The sequence below is a fragment of the Stegodyphus dumicola genome, chromosome 2, assembly GCF_044657685.1.
Source record: "Stegodyphus dumicola isolate Sdum_Otavi_A_Nest chromosome 2, ASM4465768v1".
NCBI classification, from domain to species: Eukaryota; Metazoa; Arthropoda; class Arachnida; order Araneae; family Eresidae; genus Stegodyphus; species Stegodyphus dumicola.
In genome coordinates, this window is record NC_140769.1 from 219,412,627 (window position 1) to 219,439,414 (window position 26,788).

Consider the following 26,788-nt stretch of genomic DNA (forward strand, 5'->3'; position numbering starts at 1 on the left):
CAGCTCTGCCTAGTTGAAGCATTGGCACTTATCTAAAATATTATGCTTAAATACCAGGTCATATGCATGAGTTTTAAGATATTTGTTGCATTAATAGTATAAAATAAACGACGGAGAGGCTTTAAACAGGTAAAAGTCGCTTTGCTAGGAGGAAAGTATGATTCTATAGCAGCCAAATATCTTAGTTTTACCGAAAGACTCCCGGATTTGCATCACAACTCCAGTTTTTAATTTTTAGCTTTTACTAAAGAAAATGTTGTCTAGCATCAAACGAAATTTACTAAATTAATGAAATTTAACTTGCAGATATTCCGCTCTCCCCCATCCTTACTGATTTTTCGCACTATGTTTTATTAAATATTATTTGGTATTTATTGTTTTGATCTCCTGTAACTTTTCATGAAGATTCAAGCAATGTTTAATCCGTTATTATTTACCTGTAATTTTACTTTATATCAATAAATGATACGTTACTATACTTACTCACATAATGATCTCTGCATTAACTATTAATTTTATTTTCAACATAGTTAAAATTACTTTGATAGATAAAAGCTTTCCTTTCCTATTAAAGAATTTCTCAGTAGAAAAATGTAGCAAAGTTGTGACACAAAATGAACCAGAGAGTATAAAATTTAGCGTATTTAATTAAATAATAACATATTTTACATCAGAATCATATTATAAATAGTTCAATAATTTGCAAATCGAGCAAAGCGAATTTATATCAGTTTAGAGGTTTTCAAAATGGCGTTGCAAAACTGCGTGCAAACTTTCCGCAAACTCCGAATTTTTATGCGAGAGCCACCCGCATTTTATATTTGAAGACTGACAATTTTGTATAACATGACATGAAAAAGCATAAATTTTTAAACTGAGTTACATATGGCTTCAAGACGATATTTTGACTAACAATAATTATTCGCGTTAAAACTGCAAAAATGAATCGTTAAACATTAGGTTAGTATTGAAATGAATTATGAACCTTACACCCATGCATTCTGTACAATAAATTTTCAAAATTTAAGTATTAAGTATCGATTACGAAAAATATAAACGATTGTAAAATAATTCATGAAATAATTAGCAAATAATTTATGTTGGTTGTGCTAGTTTGATACTTACTCATTAGCTTCGAACATTTCCTCAACATGGTAATCAATGGAACGTTTATCCATTCCCAATTTTTCCAGGATCCTTTTCCAGTAATCCTTGGCCTTTTCCTTAATTTTTTCAAGAAGCTCTTTGGCTTTTGCACCCATATCCTCCTTCAGTTCCTTGAGTTTTTCACGGATCTCTTTGATCTAGGGTTCATGAAAAAACAAAATTCAATGGTTATATGTTTAATATATTGGAATTTTCATAAACCGCAAATGGGAGATTGGCAAAATAAGGCTGTAAGAAAATTTGTGTTAATTACATGATGCTATAAATATTTTTATTTTAGATTAGATCATGATCTCTCGATTTTTGGGAAGAAAGGAACACATATTTCTCGTTTAAAGTTTCCTCAGTAGATCCCATAAAACATAAATAATCTTGAGCTTTCGAAGGGAAGAAAAAAGGGGAGATTTAACGCTCTCTGGTAATTATAATTCCTTGAAACATTGTTTTAAGTATTTTGTGAAGATGAAGCATGGATTTTTAAGACCAACCTACCAAACATTCAAATGATAAAATTGGTGATTCAAACTTTTTGAATACATTATTAATCATTGTAAAGTCATTATTTTTATAGCTTAAATATTACTTACAGTTTTCAGCATTTTTACTTAAAAAGCAAATTTAATCAAATATTTACTTTTATACATTGATTCTAATGCATCGGAAATTTTTATAAACCTTATAGATAAATAAAAGCTTCGATTTTAAAAAGAAGCATATATTTTTACGATTAGTTTCAATTCATAAATAAAATAAGAGCGACCGAATTAAGTATTAGATTACGTATCACAAGATAGGCTAATTTATACTTAAGATTCTTTTTTTATATTGTTAGATATCTAAAGGTACTATGCTAACTGAAAGTATAGCAGCATTTAACGAAATATGCGGTGTTTTTAATTTTCTGTTTTAATTTAAAAAGTCATTTGTTCCTTACGTAATATATAAAAATGAGTTCTGTTGCTAATTAAAAGCATTCTGAAAGAAAATTCTATTTTCAAAATTTCAAACTCCGTAATATTTTCGTTGCTGAAAACGATAATGGAATTAAAAGAATTTTCTTGAAAAACTTGAAAAATAAATGTAGTTTTATTTTACAGATTTTAATTTTAGAGATAAAAGTTAATTAAATATCAAATAACCTGCTAATTATTTTCTTTTAAAAACAATCAGCATATGTTTTTTTCATTGCTGTATTCGAAGGTTATCCTTTTTAAAGTCTTTATGTAAAAGTAATCAAAAACAAAATATAAACTTCATTTCCTTAATTTTCATACCAAATCTTTCCCCATGTTAACAATCAAGTCTCAGAATTCAATTTATTGATATTAGTCAAAAATTAAATAGTTTGTTGAATTTCATCAAGTACCTTAATGAGAGTGTTGAGTAGTTTCATCTTTTTCTACTACAGACTTTCTGAATGCTGCTAAAAAGGATATTTCTTTTTTCGTGCAGATGTTCAAAGTGCGGGCATAAAAAAATCATGCTATTTCAGCCTTACTATCTACTTTCCTTCTTCGTTATAATTAGTACGAAGATATTTTTTGGGAAGGCAGATATTTAAGGAAAGAAACTGGATGAAATGATATCACAGGCTTTACAGCATGTTATTACTTCATTAAAATCTTTTCGTATTTACTCTCTTAGACCAGTGACATTAACATTGTGTTTGAGCATGAAGATTCAAGGGGAGACCGTTGTTGTGACATTACTGCATACATATTTCACTGTTATGTCCCATCGCGTTTATGCTTTAGTCTGAAAAAAAGTCTGAAATGGGTTCCCTCTTTTTAACCTCATAAAAAGACAAATTCAAAAAGACTTCATTTGGGAGAGCCTTTCGTGCAATAATTAAGAAAGGTTGTAGGGTTTATATTTATTTTAACTAACATTTATTTTAAGTTTAAACTATCTTTCCTGTCAAGCCTTACTTTCCCCAGGAACTGCCAATGCCAGAGTATGTAAATTTTAGTAGAACGCTCAAGGATTCAAATTATCAGCGGAAGTATTCTGAGTTAAATAGAAAGGAAACGAGTTCGAAGGTGTGCTTTCTTGCTTCACGAGCGTGGAGGTGGCTAGTTAGAAATCGAAGAACCACGCGTTTCGGCCTGTGTGCTTGCCTCGGCAGTTTGTTAATCTTTCAACGTAATATTCAGAGTTTGCTGAATTATCAGCGGTATCTTAGAACGCGGTGAGGTTAGTTACGTTTAGAGAGCCTCGTAGTTAGTCACTTGTTACTATTCTTTTCTTAGTTTCTTATTTTTATTTTACCGCCGCGTCGGCGTAGTTTGTGAGCGTCAAGAGCCCGCATTTGTAATTTCTAAAGTTGAATAAAAAGGGATTTAAACCCTTCTCAAGACTTTGGTCTATTTTCAGTTCTCAGCAGTCACCTCTTTGTTGCGTGCAGATTGGAAGCGCGCAACTTTACAAGGTTAATAAGACAGGTTTTAATTAAGACAGATTTCCATTATTTTATAGAAACACACCTTTCCAGAGTAATCTTCTTTGAGTCCTTTGCCTTGCTCAATAGCTTCCTTAATTTTGTCCAGGATTTTGTCAAGAGCTTCCCTCAAAGACTTTACCATCTCATCCTTAACATTCTCATCACTGTAAATAACAGTAAAAGTATCAGAATTAATATAATATTTTGCACTTATTTACATAAAGGAATTTATTATTTAAAAGCTGTTTATATTTTACGTACGCTGAAGCTACGTCTTCGTCCTTGGTAAATTTGTCCAAGATTTTCTGCCAGTAATCCTTTGCTTTTTCCTTCAATTTTTCGTAGATTTCTTTAGCTTTCTTTGTGAAGTCGACCTTCATGTCTTTCATTTTTTCGCGAAGTTCTTTCAGCTAGGGCAAGGAAAAGTTTGTTTTAAATTTAATTTGTAATTTTAAAAATAGTCATACAAAACAAAATAAACTGCCTAAATTAGATTAAGAAAGATATGGTCGTTTTCGTGATGATGATATTTATCTAATTTCTAAAGGGTGTGTAACTAATTTCTTAAAAAATATTCGTATATAGTGATAGGCAAAATTATACTTTGGATGAAAGATCGTTAATTTCTTTAGTATTTTTTTACGTGTTAATCAATTTAGGAAACACAGTATGCTAGGTTTTACAACTACAGAAATTCAAAACACTGAACAATTAGTTTTCCTCAAAACTATAGAACTTTTTAGTCATTCTGCAGCTAAGGAAAATAAAGAATATTCATTACTCCGTTACTTAAGTAGTTTGCCTTAGTTTCAATCTGAAATATTAAGCGATACATTACATTTGTTAATTTAATAAATTTGAGAAATATCAATCAATGATTAATAAACTCCCTTTTTAATTTTAATTTAGAATAAAATGTTAATAGCAGCAAATAGTTATGGAAATTTATTTTTAATTGGTAAAAAAGGTGAATGAATTGTTCTGGTTTTATATAGGTATTCATAATAGATATTAAGCTTTTTACCTTTTTTATTATTGCTGTTAAAACGCACTATTTTTGCTATTAATTGCAAAAACAATTTGTGACTATTAATCAACATACAAGACACAAATAAACTTCTACAATTAAAATAAATATTAATATGTGTAAAATTAACGTACATATGGACCGAGCAGTATATGAAATCAATCTTATTGTTCTTATTTATTAATTCAAGAATCCATTTCCAGTTCTAATAGAATATGGTCTTTACAGTACTTCAAAAATAATATTAAATGTGTAATTTAATTTTTAAAGACAGCATAAAATCAAAGATAATTATATCAATTAATGGAGAAGTATATAATACACTTTAAATTCAGCTCTCGTCAAATTCCTATATGAACTTAAACTCAAAAGTTAATTACAAATTTTATTTTGGCGGCATTGATGCAAATTATATTTTCTATTTGAAAGTGCGCCAGATATATTTTGAAGTTTTCTAAATAATTAGAAATTCGTTCTCTTTCAATCTAATTTCATAAACATAGCTGTTTAAAAACTACCTTGTTGATCATGTCCTCTCGAACTTCCTTTCCTTTCTCGATATGGTCCTTGAGTTTCTCCAAGAGTTTCTCCCATCGTTCTTTGAGCTGTTTGCCAAGATCGGACTCCACATCATCACTAAGTAATAAAAAAATTATTAATTTTTACATAGCGTTCATATTGCGATAATTTTAATAGAGATGGGAATATGAAACCTCGAATCTCGCAAACGTCTACTAGTATAAAATGAAGAATCTGTAAGTAAGCATGTGAGTTCGTCGCACAGCGCAGAGATTGAGAGGCCTCCTAATTTTTTTCATAATTTCGTTTAAATTTTTGATACAATGTTGAAACGATGTTCTGTGGATTTTTAACGCATATCTTTGATTTCAAAACGAACAAATAATTTCAGAATTTCTTTGTTTGCGCCATCAGATATAGTGGAAATATTTCGTTTAAGTGGAGTTTGAACGTAATTTACTATGTTTGGAGATTTTTCAATAACAGCTCGATAACTTTCGTTAACTGTTTAGGTTTTTAATTCTCCCATTCTAAAAAATAGGGCACCGTTTCATAGCGTTTTGAAATTTCACAGATTATAACAACAGTTAGCCCCTTTTAAAGTAAGACTGATTAAAAAATTTTAATATGTCATTTTCTACTATTATAGATTTTTTTAGTGGCATTTTGAAGTAAGATTTTACGTTTACATTCCTCGCGACCTTGGTTGGTCATCACGTAATTACGCTGTTTGGACCGAGACGTATTTCGAAAATATAACATAGTGCGTCATGTCGTAGTTTTTCTTCCTTTTAATATTCAATTTTAGAAGGAATTTCACAGATTTTCTCTCCTTTTAATATTAAATTTTATTTATTTTTTGATTAATCTATTTTTTCATTACTAGGACGTAAAAGAAGTTGGGCTCACTATTAAGGTTTTGGGCTATTTTATAAGAATTTATATATTTTTTTTCCTTCAAAGGCTAATCAACCGGCATTTAGTGTTCATTTCATCAATCTCATTTCTAATTTCCTATATGTTTTACGAATTACGCATGCCGTTTCAAAGGCTCGGCTTCTTGAAAAATAGATTCAAAAACATGAATCTTTGCGCATTTTTTCTCACTTGGTTTTAAGTTAATATATGAAAGATTGATTTCATACACTAACTTAAAATCCCATGAAACGATTTAACTCAAAATTTTCAAAGCGTTGCTTTCGTTGATGTCCATCGAAAAGTTCGTTAAAAAACGAACCCTAAGTGCTATTTTAGTAGCTATTTGAATCAACATCATCACTCAGGCGCACTTCAGGGCCAGTCCCACGTTTTCAACGTGTTGACGAAATCTGCCGTAATTTACAAGTAATGCTGTGCTCCGCTATCTAAGCAATCGTGTCGATAATTATGGACATAGATAATCCGCTACCAATTTGTTTCGAAGTTTCTAGTAACTTAAGTTGTGCAACGTAAGCATATCTCGCTTTATTCACAAGTTAAAAAACAGATATAACTTATTCAACGTTGTTCTGTTTATGTCAATTTAAAAAATTAAATTTAATGTAAATTAAAATTTGAGTTGTCAAATATTTTATCAGCTTATATAGAGAAAATTAACTTCAAAATTAATCGTTTTAATTATGTACTTTATTCACTAAATTTCACTTCTATATTCTTAACAAGTAAATTGCATTTTTAAAAATTGGATTCTTAAATTTGTATTGAAAATTATACTCAAATTTCAAATTTAAATACTTTCAATGTCAAGTAAAAACTTTTTTAAATTTTATTTTATTTTATTTTGAAGAACGCCAGAATTTTTTAAAGCTCGAATTTGAGAAAATTTAGAATTAGTCCAACTCCTAATATTTAAGTTGGTTCAAATTAAATTCTATGTACTGAATTTCTTCAGTTTAATAAAAAAAGTACTTATTTAAACTGTAATTTACAAAATTATTACTAAAAAATATTTGAATATTCATGCAAATCTGCACAACAGCTCCTAAAATTTGGAGCCATGACAAGCTCATATAAGTTTAAATAGGCTTCTTTTATGAAACGGTCAAACAAAGAAAAATAACAATTACTTCCTCATTTATTATTTCTATATTACACTCATGTCCATAAATTAAGGATAATTCGGAGTCACGCGGAAATCGAACTCTAAAATAAATATATCACCTATAAAATCACTACACACATCTTCAAGAATCATATGCAAATTTCAGGAAGTAACCAGATGACACCAATGGTACGTCACAATGACGAGAGTGTAAGAGAGTGATATATAAGGAATACAGGCAAAGAAGTAAAATTGTTCGCAGGCGCTTTATAAGCATTTCAGTGCAATAACCGAATAGTTATGACACAAAGGACGCATTTGGAGAATTTTTTACGGGGCAGAATTATTGACCGTCTGGAATGTGGGCGTACCCAACTGGAAGTATTAGGCGAACTTGGAATTGCCCAGAGTGTCATCTCCAGGCTTTGGCAACGATTCCAAGATGATGGTAATGTGAGTAGACGTTACAGAACAGGTCGCCCCAGAGTTACAACGCCGAATGAGGACCGGTATTTGGCAGTTACTGCCAAAAGAAACAGGCGGAGCACAGCCTCAGACCTGTCTCGTCTGCTCTCTTCAGCCACTGGTACGATAATTTCAAGGCAGACCGTGTACAGAAGCTTAGGGAAGATTGGTCTATATGCTGGAAGACCTGTCAGATGCGTTCCACTTACTACAACTCACTGTCGCCTGCGGTTAGATTGGAGTAGAGAGCATGCTTTGTGGACACCGCAACAGTGGGCTTGTGTGATGTTTTCCGACGAGTCCAGGTTTAGCTTGCAGTCTGATTCTCGCCGGGCTTTCATATGGAGAGTTTCAGGTACCCTTTACCACCAAGAAAACATCATTGAACGACACCGTTACGGTGGTGCAGGAGTACTCGTTTGGGGTGGAATTATTCTGTGTTCCAGAACTGACCTGCATGTTCAAATAGGAAACGTGACAAGGCAAATCCATCGGGACGCCATTCTGGAACACCATATACGTTTGTTTCGGGTGCCATGGGCGCACAATTTTTGTTTATGGATGACAACGCCCGTCCTCACCGTGCAAACATCGTAAGCGAATGCCTTCAATCGGAGGATATCACCCGTATGGGCTGGCCGGCATTCTCACCGGACTTGAATAAAGTAGAGCACGTGTGGGACATGCTTGGCCGACGAGTTGCAGCCCGTCAACCTCCTCCTACATGTCTACCGGAACTTCGGAGAGCATTGTTTTTTGAGTGGTGTAATATCCCCCAAGATCAGATCGATAATTTGATACTCAGCATGCCTAGGCATTGTACGGACTGTATTGCATCGTCTGGGAGACATACAATGTATTAGCAATCATACCAACCATGTAACATTGGTTTTTTGTAAATAGTTTTTTTTCTGTTATTTGCTCCAGGGAGAAAAAATCTCTAATTTGTTTAATAATATCAAACATGTATCATCTTTTTTTTGCTCTTTACCTTTTGTTTAATAAATAAGCTTTACAAATAAGTCAAATTTGTTTTGCTTCTAACTCTTCCTTTGCCTGATTTTGCATTATCCTTAATTTATGGACATGAGTGTATTAATATTAGCTCAAAGGGACGTTATCGCAGAAGTTCCATTAATCTCGAAAATGCATTTTGCGTCAGATCACTATAAACGGCTGTATCACTTTCTCAAATTGTTGCACCAAATATTATTGCTCTGTATTATATTTAAAGGAATTAAATAATGAAGAATCTGCCTGAATGCATGCATATTTCTCGCATTTAAAAAAAAACGATACTTAGTGCTATCAAATATTGAATAAGTGGTCCTCCATCCGAATATGGGCACCTGGGAGCTCGAATCTTGAATTTCGAATTTGTTTTATTATTTATTTCATATTTTTTAACTTTAAAAATTTTTTGTTTAAGATACTCAATGATTTCGAAAGGAGCAGTGGCAGCACACTGTACGGAAAAATATATTTTTATCTCCAAAGCATTAGACTGTCCATCGAAAATTCGAAAGATATGCTGCTTTTAAGTACTTTTAACCTAGCCTAAAATGCTCTAGAAACGTGTATGCATGAGCGTGTAAAATAAGCGCCCTTTTGGAAGTAATATAAATTCTGAAAGGTTTCAGATTCTTTTTATTATTATTCAGCTTTAATACATTTTTAAATTTTACAAATTAAGTTAAAAAAAATTAAATTTTACAATTATTAAATTTTATGCACGATCAACAAAAAAATTGTTAATCTTTTATCGAATAAAAAATAATAAAAAGACATTACCCAGATAATATTTTCGAAAATATTATTTAAAAAGCATTTTGCAAAAATATAATTATAAATTTAGATTATAAAATATGCTAAATATGCAAAGCGTTAGTCATGTTTTACAATATTTGCCTTTAAGTTTTAAATTAAGAATAAAGAAATGGTAAAGATTTAATCCGAAAATATTAAAACAAAACGAAACTTGTTACCTACCCTTCAGCTTCCAAAGCGGCCAGTTCAAGTAAAGTTTCGTGAAGTTCACGAACCTCATCTACGGCTAGAAAAAAAAAAAAAAGAAAGAGGAATATTGATAATTGAATTAATAATTGTCTGTACGTAAGACTTATGTAAGATTCCATAACATTCTCACATAAGATTCTATTATGTAAGATCTGTATGTAAGATTTATTTATTTACTAAAGCGTAATTTGACTTAATGAGAAAATAAATTTACGTCGATAACTTTTCTTGAAAATTTTACAACTTACATAATTTAAAAAAGTGTTATAAATCTGAACCTGATAAATGAACATTTATAAAAATAAATGGAGAAACATAAAGCCGCTATCAAAGGTAGCAAAACACAAAGAAACAAACAAGTAGCATAACAATTACTCGTAACATTCGGTCATTTCATATGAATAATTCTTAATGTACACAGTGCATCTTAATAATTGTTTTTTTCAATACATTTCAGCAAATCTACCCAACGATAATTAACAGTATTTATTTCTATGACATATTAACATTTTTTAAAATGTTATCTATCTACGGACAGTTTTTTTCTAGTATTTTCTTTTTTCCATAAATGTATTATTCAAATACAGATATGGTTTTATGATTTAGAATGCAAAAACTTTATTAATATCATTAATATTAATTTTGAAGAAAACAAGCAAAAATCAAAGAAACATTAAAGCTAGTTTACTTAATGTAAATTTAAAAGCAGAATACCTCATTTATGTTCTAATTTCTATGCTGTTACCCGAAGAAAGGCAAAGAAATTTTAATGACCGATTTAAAATGCACAGGGTATATATAAATTTTATGCTTATACTTACTCAATTACAGAACTCAATAGAGAAATATTGAAATAAATTTTTCTGTAGAATAATTCTTTCATAGAATTCATATGGAAATGTCAATGTAAACTGACAAATCTTTAAATGGTTCTTAGCGTTATTCACATTATTATTATTTTGAATTCTAAAATTTAGTAATCCTTCGAAGGTTTTATCCACAAAACAAATGCTAACTTTGGGTTTTGACTCTCAGATCTTAAGATTTTTTATGTATGAGCATTCGAATTTTGCCGTTAAAGTTAGTTTAATAAAAAGTTCCTTCTGATTTTTATTATTTATGGTTACTTCTAGAATAGAGTTATTTGGTATCATATCTATAGCCTTTTCTTCAGTCTCTACGGATTAGATTTATAATTACAAATTTGTTATGCTGTAGAAATTTATGATGAGAGTATTAAATTTTTAAATATTTATTTATAATCAAATAATCATTGTAAGATCTTTCTTTTCTGCTTAAGTTTGTAACCAATTCTAATTATTTTAATAAAGATCAAAAAAGAGAGAGGGCCAAATAAATTCTATAATAATTTCATGACATATGGTCAGCCATTTGTCATACTGAGAAATGAGATAATTTGCTGTTATAAGTTTACTTGCAAACTAAACATAGACAGTAAATTTTTGTGGCTTTGAAACCCTCGGTGCTTATTTAGATGCTTTGATTTAAAACTGTTACGTCTGTGACATTAACTCTTTGAAACTGAAAGCCTTATTGAGTAATGAGTAAATTTTGAAGGCATTACATTGTAATCAAGCTTCGGTTAATTTTATGGAAGAATAAGTGTAAAAGCAAGCATTGTTTAGTAAATTATACTTCACAATAAAATTCAATGAGAATCGAACCATGGACCTCTGGAACTCGCGCCTAGCATGCTTACCACTACACTAAAAAGGCATGCTAAGAAGGCGGGAGAAATACATTATAAGGAAATAAGTTTGATAATAAGTTCTCATAAATTCCACTAAATGCTGTCATTTATAAAGCCTTAAAGAATATTTTTTAACCCAAGACCGTGAAATATTATTTTATTTCTACTGTCTGAATTTTTTCCTGTCTTATTTATTCCCGTTAGTTTACTTTGCACTGATTCTACGCACAAATAATGCCTACGCTAAGCTTAGTCTGCATAATCTATGCCTTCGAAAAATTTTCAAATCTGTTCTATAATATTTATTTAACAAAATTGAATGCCAATTGTTTAAAAGAAATCACAAGCCCCTTTACATGAACACCACATTAAATGTCCCTATATGCATATCGTATGGTAAAGCGGACATCTAACAGACGTTTTTACTCGAAAAAAATCTTTTTTCTCAATAATTAGCTTCCAGTTTAATTATATTCCTATCAATAAATCATTAGTAATTGAATTCGGATTTTGGGGAATGTTTGGGTTTATCTGCCAAAATCTTTTATTATTAGACATGGATATTTCAAATATTATTGTTGTGAATATAATTCTATTTCAAATTTCCATATAACGTATGATATATACTTTATCATCAATATCCTTCAGTTTATGCTGGTAAACACTTTGCCAATGTAGTGTAATTATGATCGGCTATTGAGTTGTATATTTAGATTACTCGTATTTGATATAAATTATAATCAAAAATGTTTTTTCTTCTACATTAAAATTCTGAGATTTTGGGCTAAAACGTATTCTTTATTATTATTATGAAACTAGTTTAGTACCAAAACGGTGATATCGTTCAATGCATTATATTTCTGACCAGAATTAATATTCCACCAAGAAATTTGTTAAAAAATGAGAAACAAAGTTTTAAAAGAGTCGTAAAGCAGAATAAGTCCCATTTGTGTTTAAATTTCGAACTCAAAATCGTTATAATTAATAAATAAATAAAGATAAATCAATAAAGAGCCCTAAGTGTTAACTATCTGAGCATTTTACTTTCGGTCGTCGCTTTGAAACACCTTGTTGTTTTCCAGTAACAGCTATATTAACATAGTTGAGTAACAATTGTTTTTATTCAAGAGGATTTATTTTATATTAATAAATGAAAGGTAAAGCAGGAAATGAAACAGAACTTCCGGTCTACTAACTTTAATAGAACCTCTACAGTTCTCAAAAATGCTAAAAATGCTCAAAAATGATAAATTACAGAACAATGCGAAATTAGTTACTTTTTTATTTACAAAGTTTATTAAATTAGAATTTCAAGGAAATACATTTTCATATGTCAGGTATATTTTGGTTGCACTGTTTCTTTTATGAATATATATAAAATTGTAAGATTAAGAGAATGTTAAAATGCTTCAAAACTTCTAATCTACAAAAGTTATGTTTATTGAATATAACAGTTCTGTAAAAATATATTTAAAATCATACAAACTTAATTCGTACTGTATATAAATTTTTGAAGCTTACCATTTTGTCGCGAAGGCACAGGAATAGCAGAGGCGAGGGCAAAGCCTGCGAGTAGAAGCACTGCGAGAAACTTCATGGCTCTGGAAAGAGAAAGATAAGAATATTATGATCTGTATGGGAAAATGGAAATCTTGGCTACTAATGCAAACATGAGATGAAAAAGTGTACATTATGTTCACTTCCCTCCTCTTAAGCAAATTTTAAACATAGATTTTGCTGGTTTTCGCAATCATTTCTATTCTTTTTAATCATAACTTGTTAACTGCTATGCTCGAATACATTCATCATAAAAATTATATGTTGCTAGTCCATGTACGAGTTAGGTCACGGGAATGTATCTCATGAACAAATGTTATCATCTCTTCTGTAAAAGAGGACGTGCGATTCAAAAAGGGGTGGGGGGACAAAACGCGATAATATACCTTATTTATTGCATTAATTTATGGCAAGCATGAAGATCTGATGTTATTTCAAAAAACACCAAGTTGCTTGTCATTTAAGCATATAAAATTAAACTGTAAATTGCGTATATTTCCTATCAACAAGAAAGTCTCATAAACGGAATTAGTTAGGTTTCAAAACTAAAAAATAACTCTGAAATTAAACGCGCAGTCTTGGCCTAGGTCATCGACATCCAGAAACTATTTCTGAATTCCGGAAGTTCTTGAAAGTCCAGCCAGTTATTACAAAAGTTTGCACCATGTGAAAAATAAACTTAAATTATAGTAAGAATTTTAAAGCAGAACGTAAGCAAGCCCTTCAGTAACATTATTCAATTCAATTCATCAACTATTTTTCAACTGTCTTATTCTAAAATACTGTGAACATGCCCAAAAATATTGAAATTTAATCTGTATTCCATTTCTGCTTTTTCTATCGTTGACATTAGTTATCCTTTCATACCACTTTTATTGCAATTATGGATTTGCTCCATTTCTTGCCATCCATTGTTAAGTATTGCTCCATTTCTTGCCATCTATAGATCAGCCTTTGTAGGTTACCTCTAAAACTGCCTCATGCTTTTCTAGGCATAAATTTCGGTAGTTTCTTAAAGAGAGCGAGCAGATGGAAGCACAACGGATGGCAAAATGTTAAGTATTGTTCCATTTCTTGGCATCCATAGATCAGCCTTTGAAGGTTACCCCTAAAATTGTCTCATGCTTTTCTAGGCCCAAATTTTGGTAGTTTCTTAAAGAGAGCGAGCAGATGGAAGCACAATGGATGGCAAAATGTTAAGTATTCGTTTAAATGCTGTGTTTTCTTAGAATGTATGCTTGCATACGAACATTAAAGTTTGTTCTCTGACAATAAACTTCTACGATACAATAAACTTTTGCAGTGGTTAGCAATAAATTCAAGGCTTAAGTGACTATTTAATATTTATTGTATAAAAACATTTCAGCTGCTGTTTCATGATGAGAGATAGTAAATGATTTCTCGCTCATATGCAGTATTTTTCAGTCATGTGGACATTTTTATTGCCTTTTTAAGGAATTACTAGTAGAAAATAAGTATAAGATACTAGCGGAAGGCTACTCGCAACTCGCATAAAAACCAATGATCGTGTAGTACTTTGGCTAAGTACCTGAGTATTAATTTACAAAGGATAAGGTTTCTAAATAACTATTTTAATGTTAAATAATGTTGAAAAGGCATCAAAGGCATCATAAGTTTGACGAAACTTTAGCATAGCTTGTATTTTTTACTCGTTATTAGAAATCCGCCCAAAAAAAGCTTAAAATATTTCTTTGATTTAACTAATTTTATATTCAAACGAGAAAGAAAATTAAAAAAAAATTAGAATATTTATACTTTTAGGCATATAATAACCAAATAGTATATAAACATTGCATAATGCACTCAAGTTGATTACTCGATCGTAATTTTACTGGTTACATACATCACTTGAAATGTTTCTTCATTTGTAACTATCCATGTTTCCCCCTTTTTTATATTATGAAAGATCATGATGTTAATATTTATTAGCATGCAATTTATTATTTAATATTTATCAGTATGTAATTAAACGAAGTTCTTCTTAAATTACCGCGTTCCGAAAATTACATTGCAAAATTTGAACCAGAATAAAAATATATTATGTCAAATTTTTGAGAATATAATTTTAAGAAGTTTTCGTATCTGGTCTATTATTTACAGAAGGGGATTAAATCTCACATAGTGTATTAATTATCTGTTCTTGAATTTATTATATTTACAAAATACATAGTAAATTTTATAAATGAAATTATTAGATTGTTTCCCGATTACGAATCGGCGTCACATACAAGATGACCTCGAATTTTACAAGGTTTCTGAAAGACTAAGAGGTCTTACATGTAAGAACGCCTCGCGTGTATGAGCATGATATATTAAAGGTATTCTAAAAGAAAGTCAATTAAATGGTTTAACTTTCACCAAAAGAGTTATAATGAGCGCAAAAAATTAAATAAAACTGTAAAATTAAATGAATAGTATTCCTTAACGTAAGAGTTAATAAGCGGTAAATTTTTTAAGTTCATTTTTGAAATTTTATATTATTCTTATTCGATGGGTATGGTTTTCAAATGCGTGACTTGAGATTAAATCGTCTTATATTTGGGCCTACTATATAGTAGTAATTAGTTAACATGCAAAATTATGGATTATAGATTGCTTATGATTTCTTCTCAAGTCTTATAAATGAATAAGGCCTCAGGAAATTCCCAGACCTTATATTTAGAAAAAAAAAAAAAAAAAAAAAAAAAAAAAAAAAAACCTGTCTTAATTTTTTTTTTTTTTTTTTGCTAAATTTAGAATTTTTAAATAGATGAGTTTATCTACATAGCTCCATTTCTCAAATTTATCCGCAGAATTAAAAAAGCTTTTAAAACAACTGGTAACATTGCTTGCTATTTTAAATTTCAAGTCAGCAATTTACAGATAAAATACCACTGGAAACGCATCATACTTAAATTTAATCGTAAGATTGCATTAATAACAATGATTGTATGGATTTCGGGTTTTTGCTGTTGATCCTACGATTTACATAAACAAGATAATTTGCAGAGTTAATCAAAAATCAGTTTGATGTTTTATGGCACCTAATTTTAAACCTGTTTGCTTTGAATGCGTAGTGAATCTTTTATACATTTCTGATTTAGAAATTTAGTCAAACAAATTTTAAAAAAATCATCAAGAATATTGAAAATGCATAAGAAGAAAGCGTACTTACAAATTTGCCAGTAATTTCCCCAAATGTAACACCTTGAGAAAGGATGAGGTATTTATACTTGAAAAATTTCAGTAATGAAACCAAAGTCCGATATTTTATCAGCCATGGGAAAAGTTTCTTCATTAAAAATAATCCTTGAATGGAAACGAACGTCCACATCTGGGATGTTTCCCATCGGTATTGTTTTGATTACTTGATAATAAGCCGCATATCCGCTAAAGTCATACAGATGTAGTTGTTTCGATACGTACTTAAAAAATATAAGTGAATATTTTCTTAAAAATAAAGTGAATATTTTCTTAAAAATATCTTTTGAGGTTTTTATTGAGTAAATACGTGAACTTAACATTTAAGATTTAAATAATATTCAGATCTAAGAGAGACGGGCAAGCTTTTCCAATTTTAGGCAAGAAAATTAAACAAGAGTGTTAATTTAGTTACGTTTTACATATTTGACATCATTTATTCAAAGTAAATAAAATTTTTAAAGCACTGTTTTAAATAAGCGAAAACATTTACAATTTCCTGAAAAAAAAGTAGTTTGGGAAAAGTTCTCAAGTTTGAGAATTTTTCTTCAGTTTAAGAATCAAGTCTTTTCAATTTAAGTCTTTCTCAAGTTTAAGAATTTTTCTTCAGGGTTTTGTCCTGAAATGCACAAAAATAGAATCAGAGATTTTTAATTATAATACATAGTGCTACCACTGACTAAGATGAAACATTAATGGCGATAGCCTACAGTACGATAAATTTATATCCTTTATATCTTATGGAAGCAATCTCTTATAAATTTTAAGGCAATTTGTTCTTTGAATTGCTTGATAACTTTTGTACATTGGAGCCGTGTTGCTGGCATAAAACGTTAAGCTGAAGCATTCCTTACTTCAATAAATAGATCATTGTAATAATTTCAAATTTTCGAGCAACTTGACGGATAGAAATTTCCGATTTCTTGACGAATTTTCAATTAAGTACCTTTTATGATATATTTCTTTCTTTTACGGACATGTTCCCCAAACATTTGGTTGATATGAATGTTCTCGGGCTCTTCATACTATTTTAAAACTTGATAAATAGTTGATTTTGATATTTAACTATTATCTCGGAACCTTTAAAATAGCACTTTTCCTCCGTTTTGCATCACAAATTTAAAAGTGTGTCAGTTCTCTCTTAATAGCTTTCGTCAAATCAGGGTCCGTTTTACAAACAAGTCCAGAATTTAATGCAAACTGCTATTATTTTGAAGAAATAAATGGCTTTTTTTATGATAACTTGAAAACTTTCCATATATAACCTTTATTGAATTATATTTGTCTCATTCTTATCCGAAGCTCTGCATAATATTTTTGAAAGCTCACTTTTGTGGATATTTCAGTAAATGACTAAGAATGTTCTTTCAGTTTATTTTCATTGTAGCAAAGCATATGAGAACTATTTTACTAACGGGTGGGATTCCTTTGTGGTGGAAGTTTTACGGAACACTTTTAGAGACATTAGGTAATTTAATATCATTATATTAAATTTTTATCTTATTTGCTTCTTACTATATATATATCTTCTTACCATTTTTTTATCTTATCTGTTATTTTTAAGTAGGAGATGTGAAAAATGAGCAATGCCCACGCTGGGATTCGAACCACGGATCTCTCGAATACGCGTCGAGCGTGCTAACCACTACACCACGAAGACATGCTAAGAAGGCGGGAGAAATAGCTTATAAACTATCTCAGTTTTACTTTAAACTTGAAGAAAATTACCAAACTACTTATGTAGCCAGGCTCCTTCACCGGGACTCGAATTCGGATTAATTTTCAGGGATTTTAGCATTAGGGCATTGGTAGACCCGAATGTTGTCAGTGAAGCTGAAAGGTAAGAATGCATTATTTTGAATAAAAGAAAAAAGTTTACTATTATTATTATTGTTGAAAGCGTTTATTCATAATATATATATGTGTCAAAATTTGGCAGTCGGGAAATTTTGAAGAATCACAAAAATCACTTGATATTCCAGATATATCTTTATTACTTGTTGCACTTCACAAAAGGGTCCAATCTGTACCCCACAATTTTGGAGATGGCGCATTAAATTTTTTAACAAAAGCAGCCAAGCAAGAGACGTCCTTCAACCAGCAAGCATAAGCAGAGAAAGAGGAAGGGTAGTAAGGATGGCGACGATATTTATAGGAAACTATTTCGTTGATCTGATTGACAAAAACATCATCTGATTGACATTATAGGCAATGCAGAAGTTTCAAGATTACATAATGCGGAATACGCTTTCAGATATGACGCAGTTTAGAGAACGTTATTACTAGAGACAAAGTACCCAAATTAAAAATGAGCAATTATGAACAATTTTAAATTATAATTTTGATTTACATTTTTTTTATCTTATATATAAATGGACGCAAACTTCTGTTTTAATTATCAATAGCCTCTTATAGGCTTCATTTTAATTTGGTTAGTTCCCCTTTCTGTCCTAAGAATAGTAACTATTTATAAAATATCAAACTATCTGTCATTTCAAATTAATCCGTTTCGCGCGATCTTACAGACGCTGCAATGATGCGTTTTAATCAATCAGCGAAAAAGATTTCAGTTGAAATCAAAACTTTTTGAGAACCAAAACCTTTTGACTATTTCCTATGCTTTTATCTGAATATGTCGCACTTTTCCGCTTGCTTGCTTCCAACTAACACGTAGCGACTTACTTTTCTGTACCATCCGTTACCTTAAGCTATAAACTTCCAAAAATATGAGGCTGCAGATTGAGCTCATGATGACATGTGAATCAGAGTATGCGTCTCAAGAATTATTTTGTCTCAGAATAAATTATATTGTATCAACTACTATGTTTCATCTTTCTATTTCGCAGTTACGCATTCTACACGCCAATACCATCTACAACCACCGGCTATGATTAAAATTATTTGTGTTTTTTCTCTCTTATTCCTAAATCATTAAATTTTATAAAAGAGTTGACAGGATAGGAACCTGTGCGCGGAAACCTCAATAGAGAAGATTCAAATAATTTTGCTCATGGATAATGGTTTTAGATTGTACTGAAGTATAGAATGCATAATTACATATGAACAGAAGATGAAATTCTGTTCACACTCATATTACAGAAGATGAAACTTGCAGATAATCTTCTAGTCGCATGCTCTGATTCTCATACGATCATGCCGCAATCTGCAGCCCACATTTTTAGAAGTTTACATCTTAAAGCTATGAATGATACAGAGCCTCTATGTGTTAATTTGGAGTAAACAAAAAGGAAAATGTGATGCATTCAGATGAAAGCAAAGAGTGTAAAAATGTTTTGATTCACAAAAAGCTTTGATTTCAATTGAAATCTTATTCGCTGATTTGCTAAAACATATCTGCATTGCAGCGTTATGTAAAATCGCATGGTTTGGTTTATTTAACTATTGCAAAACACTCGAGGGCTTTATGCCTTCGTGAAGGATGTTCTAATGGAAACTGACTCGTATACACGTTGCTCATGGAAAACAACACGAAAAGATACATATAGTCAGCCCGTTCTCGAGATTCGAACCCCAGACCGCACTAGCAGTATTCAGCGACTTTACCGCTTGCCCGCTGGTTGCCGCAGGGTCGTATGATGCGGATTAATTTGAAATGACGCAGTTTAGATTCATATGATATATACCAGTTACTATGTTTATTTAACACCGAAACAGGAAATACACTAACTAAAGTGAAGATTCTCTTGCCAATTAATATCAGAAGTTTGCTTCATATTTTTTATCTTATATATATTAAATTTTTATATATATAAAACTTTTATCTTATTTCTTTCTTACCATATATTTAACTTTTGTTAAATTAATCTTTTAACCTGTAAACTTATGTTTTTTACACGTTATTTACAAAACTGTTGCCCAAGAGTAAATGTGAGGCAGTAATTAATGTGTACATATGAATATATTTGTATGCTTTTTAACAGGAATTAAAGTAATTAATTTTTTATATTAAAAATAGTTTATGAACTTAATTTTATAACATGATCTTTTTCCAATCTAAAAATACGTAACACGTTGCTATATTTTCGGCTTTGAGAGAATAATAATGAAAACCATAATTACATATTATACATAATGGCCAAATTACGACAGTGCAATAAAAAAATTACAGGAGTAAATTTTAAATTCAAAAATTAAGTATTCATTAGGGAAAGGTAATAAGATCTTAGGCATAATTACTGAAAGCAATGATAAGTGGACAAGCTATTGTTTTGCGTTACATTTAACTTCAACACCCAGTCGTAGAGTGCTTTAACATTCATAGCATATTCAAAGAATGTGTCATTGATTTTGCGACGATGCATAACCCTGTTGCAGTTGACAACATTTACGCGAAACAAATACTTTATCTCCGATCCAACTTTAGAGTTCGGCTATCCTAATTCGAAAACATTTAGAAGATTAAAATAGCTTTCTCGCAGCTTTTTCTTCTTCAAATTATCACACTCTTTAAATACCAGTAATGTTTAATTTCATTAAACTGTTGGTACATTTAGGTAGCACGCATGAGAATTGGTTGATTAACAGCAGAAATTTTTCCGCAGCGACGTTGAAATAGATAGTTGATCGTGGATCAGACAACTTGCATTTCTTATATTTCAGGGTATTTTAAATGCGCTTAATGTAGAATAGAGGGCTGTTTATATGGATTTGACTGAGTTTACAAGACAATCATTATTTGAGGTGAGATTAGTATATAAGGTATTTCTCCCGCCTTCGTAGTGTGGTGGTCTGGGAGAGTATTCCGGAGGTGCGTAGTTCGATTCCCGGCGAAGGCCTTTCTCATTCTTCCTCTCTCCTGTTTCCGAAAAAATTACCTAATGTCTCTACAATGTACTTTATATTAAATGAAGCATTCGCTTAGTTAAAATAATTAATCGTTAAAATAATTGGTAAATTAGTCGCTTAATTAAAAGTTAGGTAAAATTTTAACCGATAGTTCTAACTTCACAAAATATACAATGGAAGATCTGGGAGATGAATTGGTTCAAATATGTCAGATTTATTTCTTAAAAGGAAGGAACTAGATTTTTAATTTTTGTTTATTTAAAAATGTATCAGTTTCTAAAAAATTGAGTGTCCTTGTCAGCTAGAATACTTGCTGAATCCTTTTATTTTAATTCAAGATATATTTCACAGTTGGCCCCTCTCGGGCTTACGGAAGCCTCTATTTGGGCTTGAACTTAAGATAGAAAATAATAAACTTAACTAATTCTCACTAACTAGAGCTTAGCCGAAGCTGTACAGAAATAACTAACCGAGCTGGCGCTTATTTCAACCTCACCGTCGAATAGTAATACGATGTAATAATACTACTGAGAACTTCTGAGCTCTTCTACAGAAGCGCCTGAGACTGGAGACATAAGTACTGGTTCAACATCTTTAGATAAAGCGCGATTCAGAATTCTCATTGTGGCAGGGAATTTTAGGTAGAAATAGTAGGCAAACAAGAAAATAAATTGTAGGTAAACAAGAAAATAAATTTTAGGTAAACAAGAAAATAAAGGGAAAGGTTTCAAAATTAAAAATAACTAGTATTAGGAAATTACAACAATCCCTACAAATGTTCCGAATTTATCTCGTTAAATAGTAGCTAGAATATAAAATATAAAAAACAATATAAAGGGCAAATTGTCAAAATTTTATTACTTAGTTAAATATCTTATTTCACTTGTCCATTTAAAACGTAGAGACTGCAGATATTAATTAAGTTATGACGAGAGAAAGTAGAATACAATTGGTATTGTAGGCTGAAGTACACTATAAAGTTTTGAAGATACATTAAATTGATTATTTACAAAAGCAGGCATATCGTATATAAAATTTATAATTAATTATGATCCAATGCTCTTGCACAATCAAAACGGGGGGGGGGGGTTTAGAAAATCAAGCATAGTAAATTCATTTGCTTTTACAGTGAGTATTTTTAGCATTTCGAGAGAGAACAGATATAGAGATCCTCTTTTAAGAGAAATATTATTTTGTCAGTTTAGGGCAGAACATTTTTCTTCTTAGAAAAAAAATTTTCTCCAACGTATAAGGTTCCGCCATTTTGTTTCAAATGGGGATTTTACACCAGTTAATACCAGTTATGTCAGCAATTGTAACAGTAACATTTTATCAAGTTTATCAGAATATTACATAAGCTGATAAAGGCCTTTCAAAATGATAATCTTAGTGCAGCAGAAGAAAATGAATGAAATTCCTATTCGCATTTATTTGGAAAAACTGTGTAATGTCTTTACAGCACAGTACGCAATTCTCATCGTAGTACATGCCTACGTGTATTCGCCCCATGCCGAGATTTGCGAGTAATTCAACAGCTATTTCGTAGTGATTGCTTGATTGATCTTTCTTTGCTTAAGGGGTTTATCTTTAGTTTCTGAATTTATTAAAAACTTATCTTAGCTGAAACGAACTCTTTTCTGTTTAATATCATTAAATTGCATCTTTACCTATGCGCTGAAGTGTTTTATAAAGTAGTTATTTTGCGATGTGATATACCATACATATAGTGCGTGTTCATAGTTTTAAGACTTTTTTTTTTAAAAAAAAAAAAAGAGGCAAAATCGAAAGTTAAAGAAACCAACATTCTTCTCTGCCTCCAATATGCAACCCTTATATGTATATACATCGCGTGGCCCGTTCATGCAGCTGGATTGATTCCTTCTCAGAACTCATCTTAGAGAATGCTGTCTGTGTTTAAGGTTCTACTGTCTGTGTCTGCAAAGTCAAATATAGTGAATAAGAGGGGTTGTTTGGAATAGTGATATTATTCTTTGTTAGAAATTGTTTATCGATAATGGAAAGGTGACACCACGCATTGTAGTGCAGTAGAAACTAGTTATTCGATTTAACGTTTTTAGGCCTAACGCGCTTAATTCTCTTCAGACGTTTCTTCATTAAGTTTTTATAAAATATGTAATTCATCGTCGGCGGTTCATCGTCAAAAACTTGCTTGTGAATTATCCTTTTCCGATCAGAAACAGTCAGCAGCGTGATCTCTCTCTCTTTTCTTTTTTGAATGGCCGGGCTCTTTATTTAATAGCCATTAGCCTTGCGTCACTACAAGTGGCCCGAAGTGGTTGCCATTTCATTATGGAAGCAGATAATATATGGCTACCGTTGCCTCCTGTGAAGGAACGGACAATAACAACCATGTTTTCTCCGGGATTCGAACCCGGACCCATGGCTGCGGCAGTCAGGGTCACAGAGTACAATCTGCCGCTCCGTGCCTCCCATCTCAAAAGAATAACTCAGCAGGCCTTAATATCGCAATGGCAGTACCGCTGGAACACTTCAAGCACGGGACGCAGAACATTTCTGTTTCTTCCCAAGCATCTCCACAAATATATTGTCTCATTCTTCAGCACTAACGACATTCCTCATAGGATACGGTCCTTTCCCAGACTATTTATTATTGTATTATTCTCTTTGGACTTAGGGATAGTGATCAATGTGAATGTGGCCTACAAGGTACACCGCACCACTACGCATCTCTAAGTGAATCAACCAGACCGTTTCATATCAAACAACCAGCAGAGCGCTACAAACACGAATGGACTCAACACCTCTTACAGTATAGCAGAACGCATCGTACACTATCTACTATAATTCACAAGTGCAAGGAAAAATACTCTACAAGATAGCTGCCAAATGTTATTGCCAGCAAAAACAACTAGCAGTTTTCAAGCATTGGGCTTAGAGTGACCAAACACCAAGGTGTCAATGTAAATAATAATCTGTAATGAAATTCGTAATGTAATTTGTAAGGTTTATGCAATGAATTGTATGATCTACAGCAGGGATGTGAAACTCATAGGTACACTTGGGTCAAACAAACAAGGTTTAACTTTAGGCGGGCCGGGAAAAAAAAAAAAAAAAAAAAAAAAAAAATCAATATTCATAGAAACGTAGATTTATTTCGAATAATACAATAATAAACATATATATATATATATATTTATATAGAAAAGAACAAGAAAAAATTAATGTTTACGTCCTGATACTTGACATCTCTTCTCTGCTATTATCTTTCCTATTTCGGGAGAAATTTTGTTTGCAGTGATAACTTTCAACGCTGACCCAAGGTGAGCATCATTAATACGGTTTCTAATAGGAGACTTATTACATTTCATGACTGAAAATAACTGCTCGCACCGATAAGTGCTACCAAACATGGAAATAATTTCATATGCGAATTTTCGAGTATTTTCAAACCTGGCTGGTAAATATTTGTAAAATTCAGGCACGCCCACTTCAATGAATTTTGCTTTCAAATTTGAGTTGCATTGAATCTCGATCACCTCCATTTGCATATGGCTGGGTACTGAGTCAATACTTATTGAGAAAATCGAAGAAAACAAAAAAAATTGCAATTTTTTCTGCGTATTTTTGATACGAACAAGTATCATCTAAACTTGATTTGTTCATGCTGCACGTCGGGAAGTGCGTCAAATCTTCATTTTTAAGTTGTTTTTCCCAAAGAACTAGTTGACATTTGAATGCTTTAATTATGTCAAACATGTTCGTAATGATATGATCTTTTCCTTGTAACGATAAATTTAAATCGGTTAAGTGTTTGGTTATATCAACCAAGAAAGATAAATCTTGTATCCATATTGGATAGTAAAACAAACTTACGTCTTGAATTTCGTTTTTAAAAACTGACATATTTCTTCTTTCAAATCCCAGAATTGTTTGAGAATTTTGGAACAAGATAACCAACGTACCTCGGTATAGTAGGACAAACCCGAATATTCACTATCTAACTCACTTAAGAAAGCAGTGAATTGACGCTGATTTAAACCTCGAGATCTTATAAAATTTATAACTTTTTTTATATATGACAAAACATTCTCCATATTTATTACTTTCGTGCATAGAACTTCTTGATGTATAATACAATGCATATGATGAATGTTTGAGCCGTGAATTTCACTAAGTTTTTTTCTTAGTAATGCTACGAAGCCCTTGTTTTTCCCGGTCATTGATGGAGCGCCATCTGTAGCTACAGAATTTAATTTTGCCAAAGGTAGATTGTATTTTTGCAGAAGTCCAAAGACACAAGTAAATATATCTTCTCCTGTGGTAGTACCAGGCATCGGTATTAGTTCCAGTAATTCCTCAAAAATATTAAAATTCTTGTCACAAGAACGAAGAAACACTGCTAATTGAGCTTTGCCACTAATGTCCGTGCTCTCGTCAGAGGAAATGGAGAAACTTTCGAAACTAGATGATTTTGCTTTGATCTGATCACTTAAATTCGCGGCTAAATCAGTAACTCTTTCCGCAACTGTATTTCGAGACAATGAAATTGATTGAAAAGCCTTCACATTTCCAGGACAAACAATTTCTCCATCTTTCATTAGGCATTCCTTGATGAAATCACCGTCAGTAAAAGGCTTCGAATGTTTAGCTATCAACTCGGACAAGACGTAGCTTGCATGTACCACCGCTTCACTTTCTTGCAATACTTTAGTAAACATGGACTGTTGTTTTTTCACTCCTAACTTGAGCTCTTTCAACTTTTCTTCTCTCATTAATCCTTCGTAATTGTTATATTTCGATTTGTGTTGTTCGTAATGACGTTTAATAGTATATAACTTTGGTACATTAATAGTATTATGACATATCAAGCAGATTATTTTATCTTTTATTTCACAGCAAAAATATTCTAATTCTCATTTTACTTGGAATATTCTATGTTCGTCAGCGATTTTTCGTTTAATTTTACTACCACTTGGTTTTGATATAGACATACTGAATACAAAGGGCTGGAATAAACACGGTTAACGTTAAAAAGTTAACAAAAATTTATTCTTTCCACAAGAGATAAATCAAAATGCTGAAATATTTCTTCAAAAATATTCTAACAATATCACAAAATGTCAAACGTTTAGCAAAAATCAATTCAAAACAGAGAAACTAATTCTATCTCACAGCAAAATTGCTACAAATCAATCACAGCATTAAGTAAACAAGCAGTTCGCTAGAACTACAGCTACTACTGAGATGAGTTGTTTGTTCTCGGCTTTTATAAGCTTTATAATTAGTTTCTCGAATATACTGGAAAAATCTATAAATATCTGGATTTTTGTGGATGGCAACAGCAGTTACGAGATATTTATTTATTAGGTATTAAATGCACGCGCTGTTCTATTTTTAACCTTCCAACGCAGCTGTCTTTTCAAAAATCGTCTGTGTTGCTAAGGCAACATGAAGCAAATCTAATTACAATTCTAAATAAAAAAAACTAAATAAATAAATAACTATGAAATCCGTAACAATATGAATTAAGTAATAATTAATAATAAAGCAAAGTGCATGCACATGCATGCACCAATATATCGTACAAAACTATGATTGGAAAATTGAGACCATGAGTTCGGCTATCGAGGGATGCGTACAAGTTCTGAGTGCACGTGTCCCCCAAAAGCCGAAGGTAGCTGAACGCAAGCTACTCACACGCATTTGTAATTTAAGTAGAGTGTGTGTCAGCTCGCTGTGAGTAATCTAACAACACTGAATAAATTATCGTTAATTACTTAGCAGTAAACATTTAATTTTTTTTCTTCGTCGATATGTTATTTTATTATTATATATTATTATTTGCCGATATACGTA

General features: G+C 31.3%; 1 protein-coding gene across 1 annotated transcript in view; it reads right to left on the reverse strand.

Moving 5' to 3' along the window:
- The window catches only part of LOC118201420 (uncharacterized), a 298,201-nt gene that overhangs the window by 199,353 nt on the left and 72,060 nt on the right, over window positions 1–26,788 (reverse strand). The window contains exons 20-26 of the mRNA XM_085810260.1: window positions 16,119–16,175; window positions 12,908–12,987; window positions 9,649–9,712; window positions 5,153–5,270; window positions 3,869–4,017; window positions 3,651–3,771; window positions 1,126–1,304 (exon numbers count right to left, since the gene is read on the reverse strand). Coding sequence (XP_085666386.1) covers window positions 1,126–1,304; window positions 3,651–3,771; window positions 3,869–4,017; window positions 5,153–5,270; window positions 9,649–9,712; window positions 12,908–12,987; window positions 16,119–16,175 — 768 coding nt within the window. The remainder of the gene's footprint in view (window positions 1–1,125; window positions 1,305–3,650; window positions 3,772–3,868; window positions 4,018–5,152; window positions 5,271–9,648; window positions 9,713–12,907; window positions 12,988–16,118; window positions 16,176–26,788) is intronic.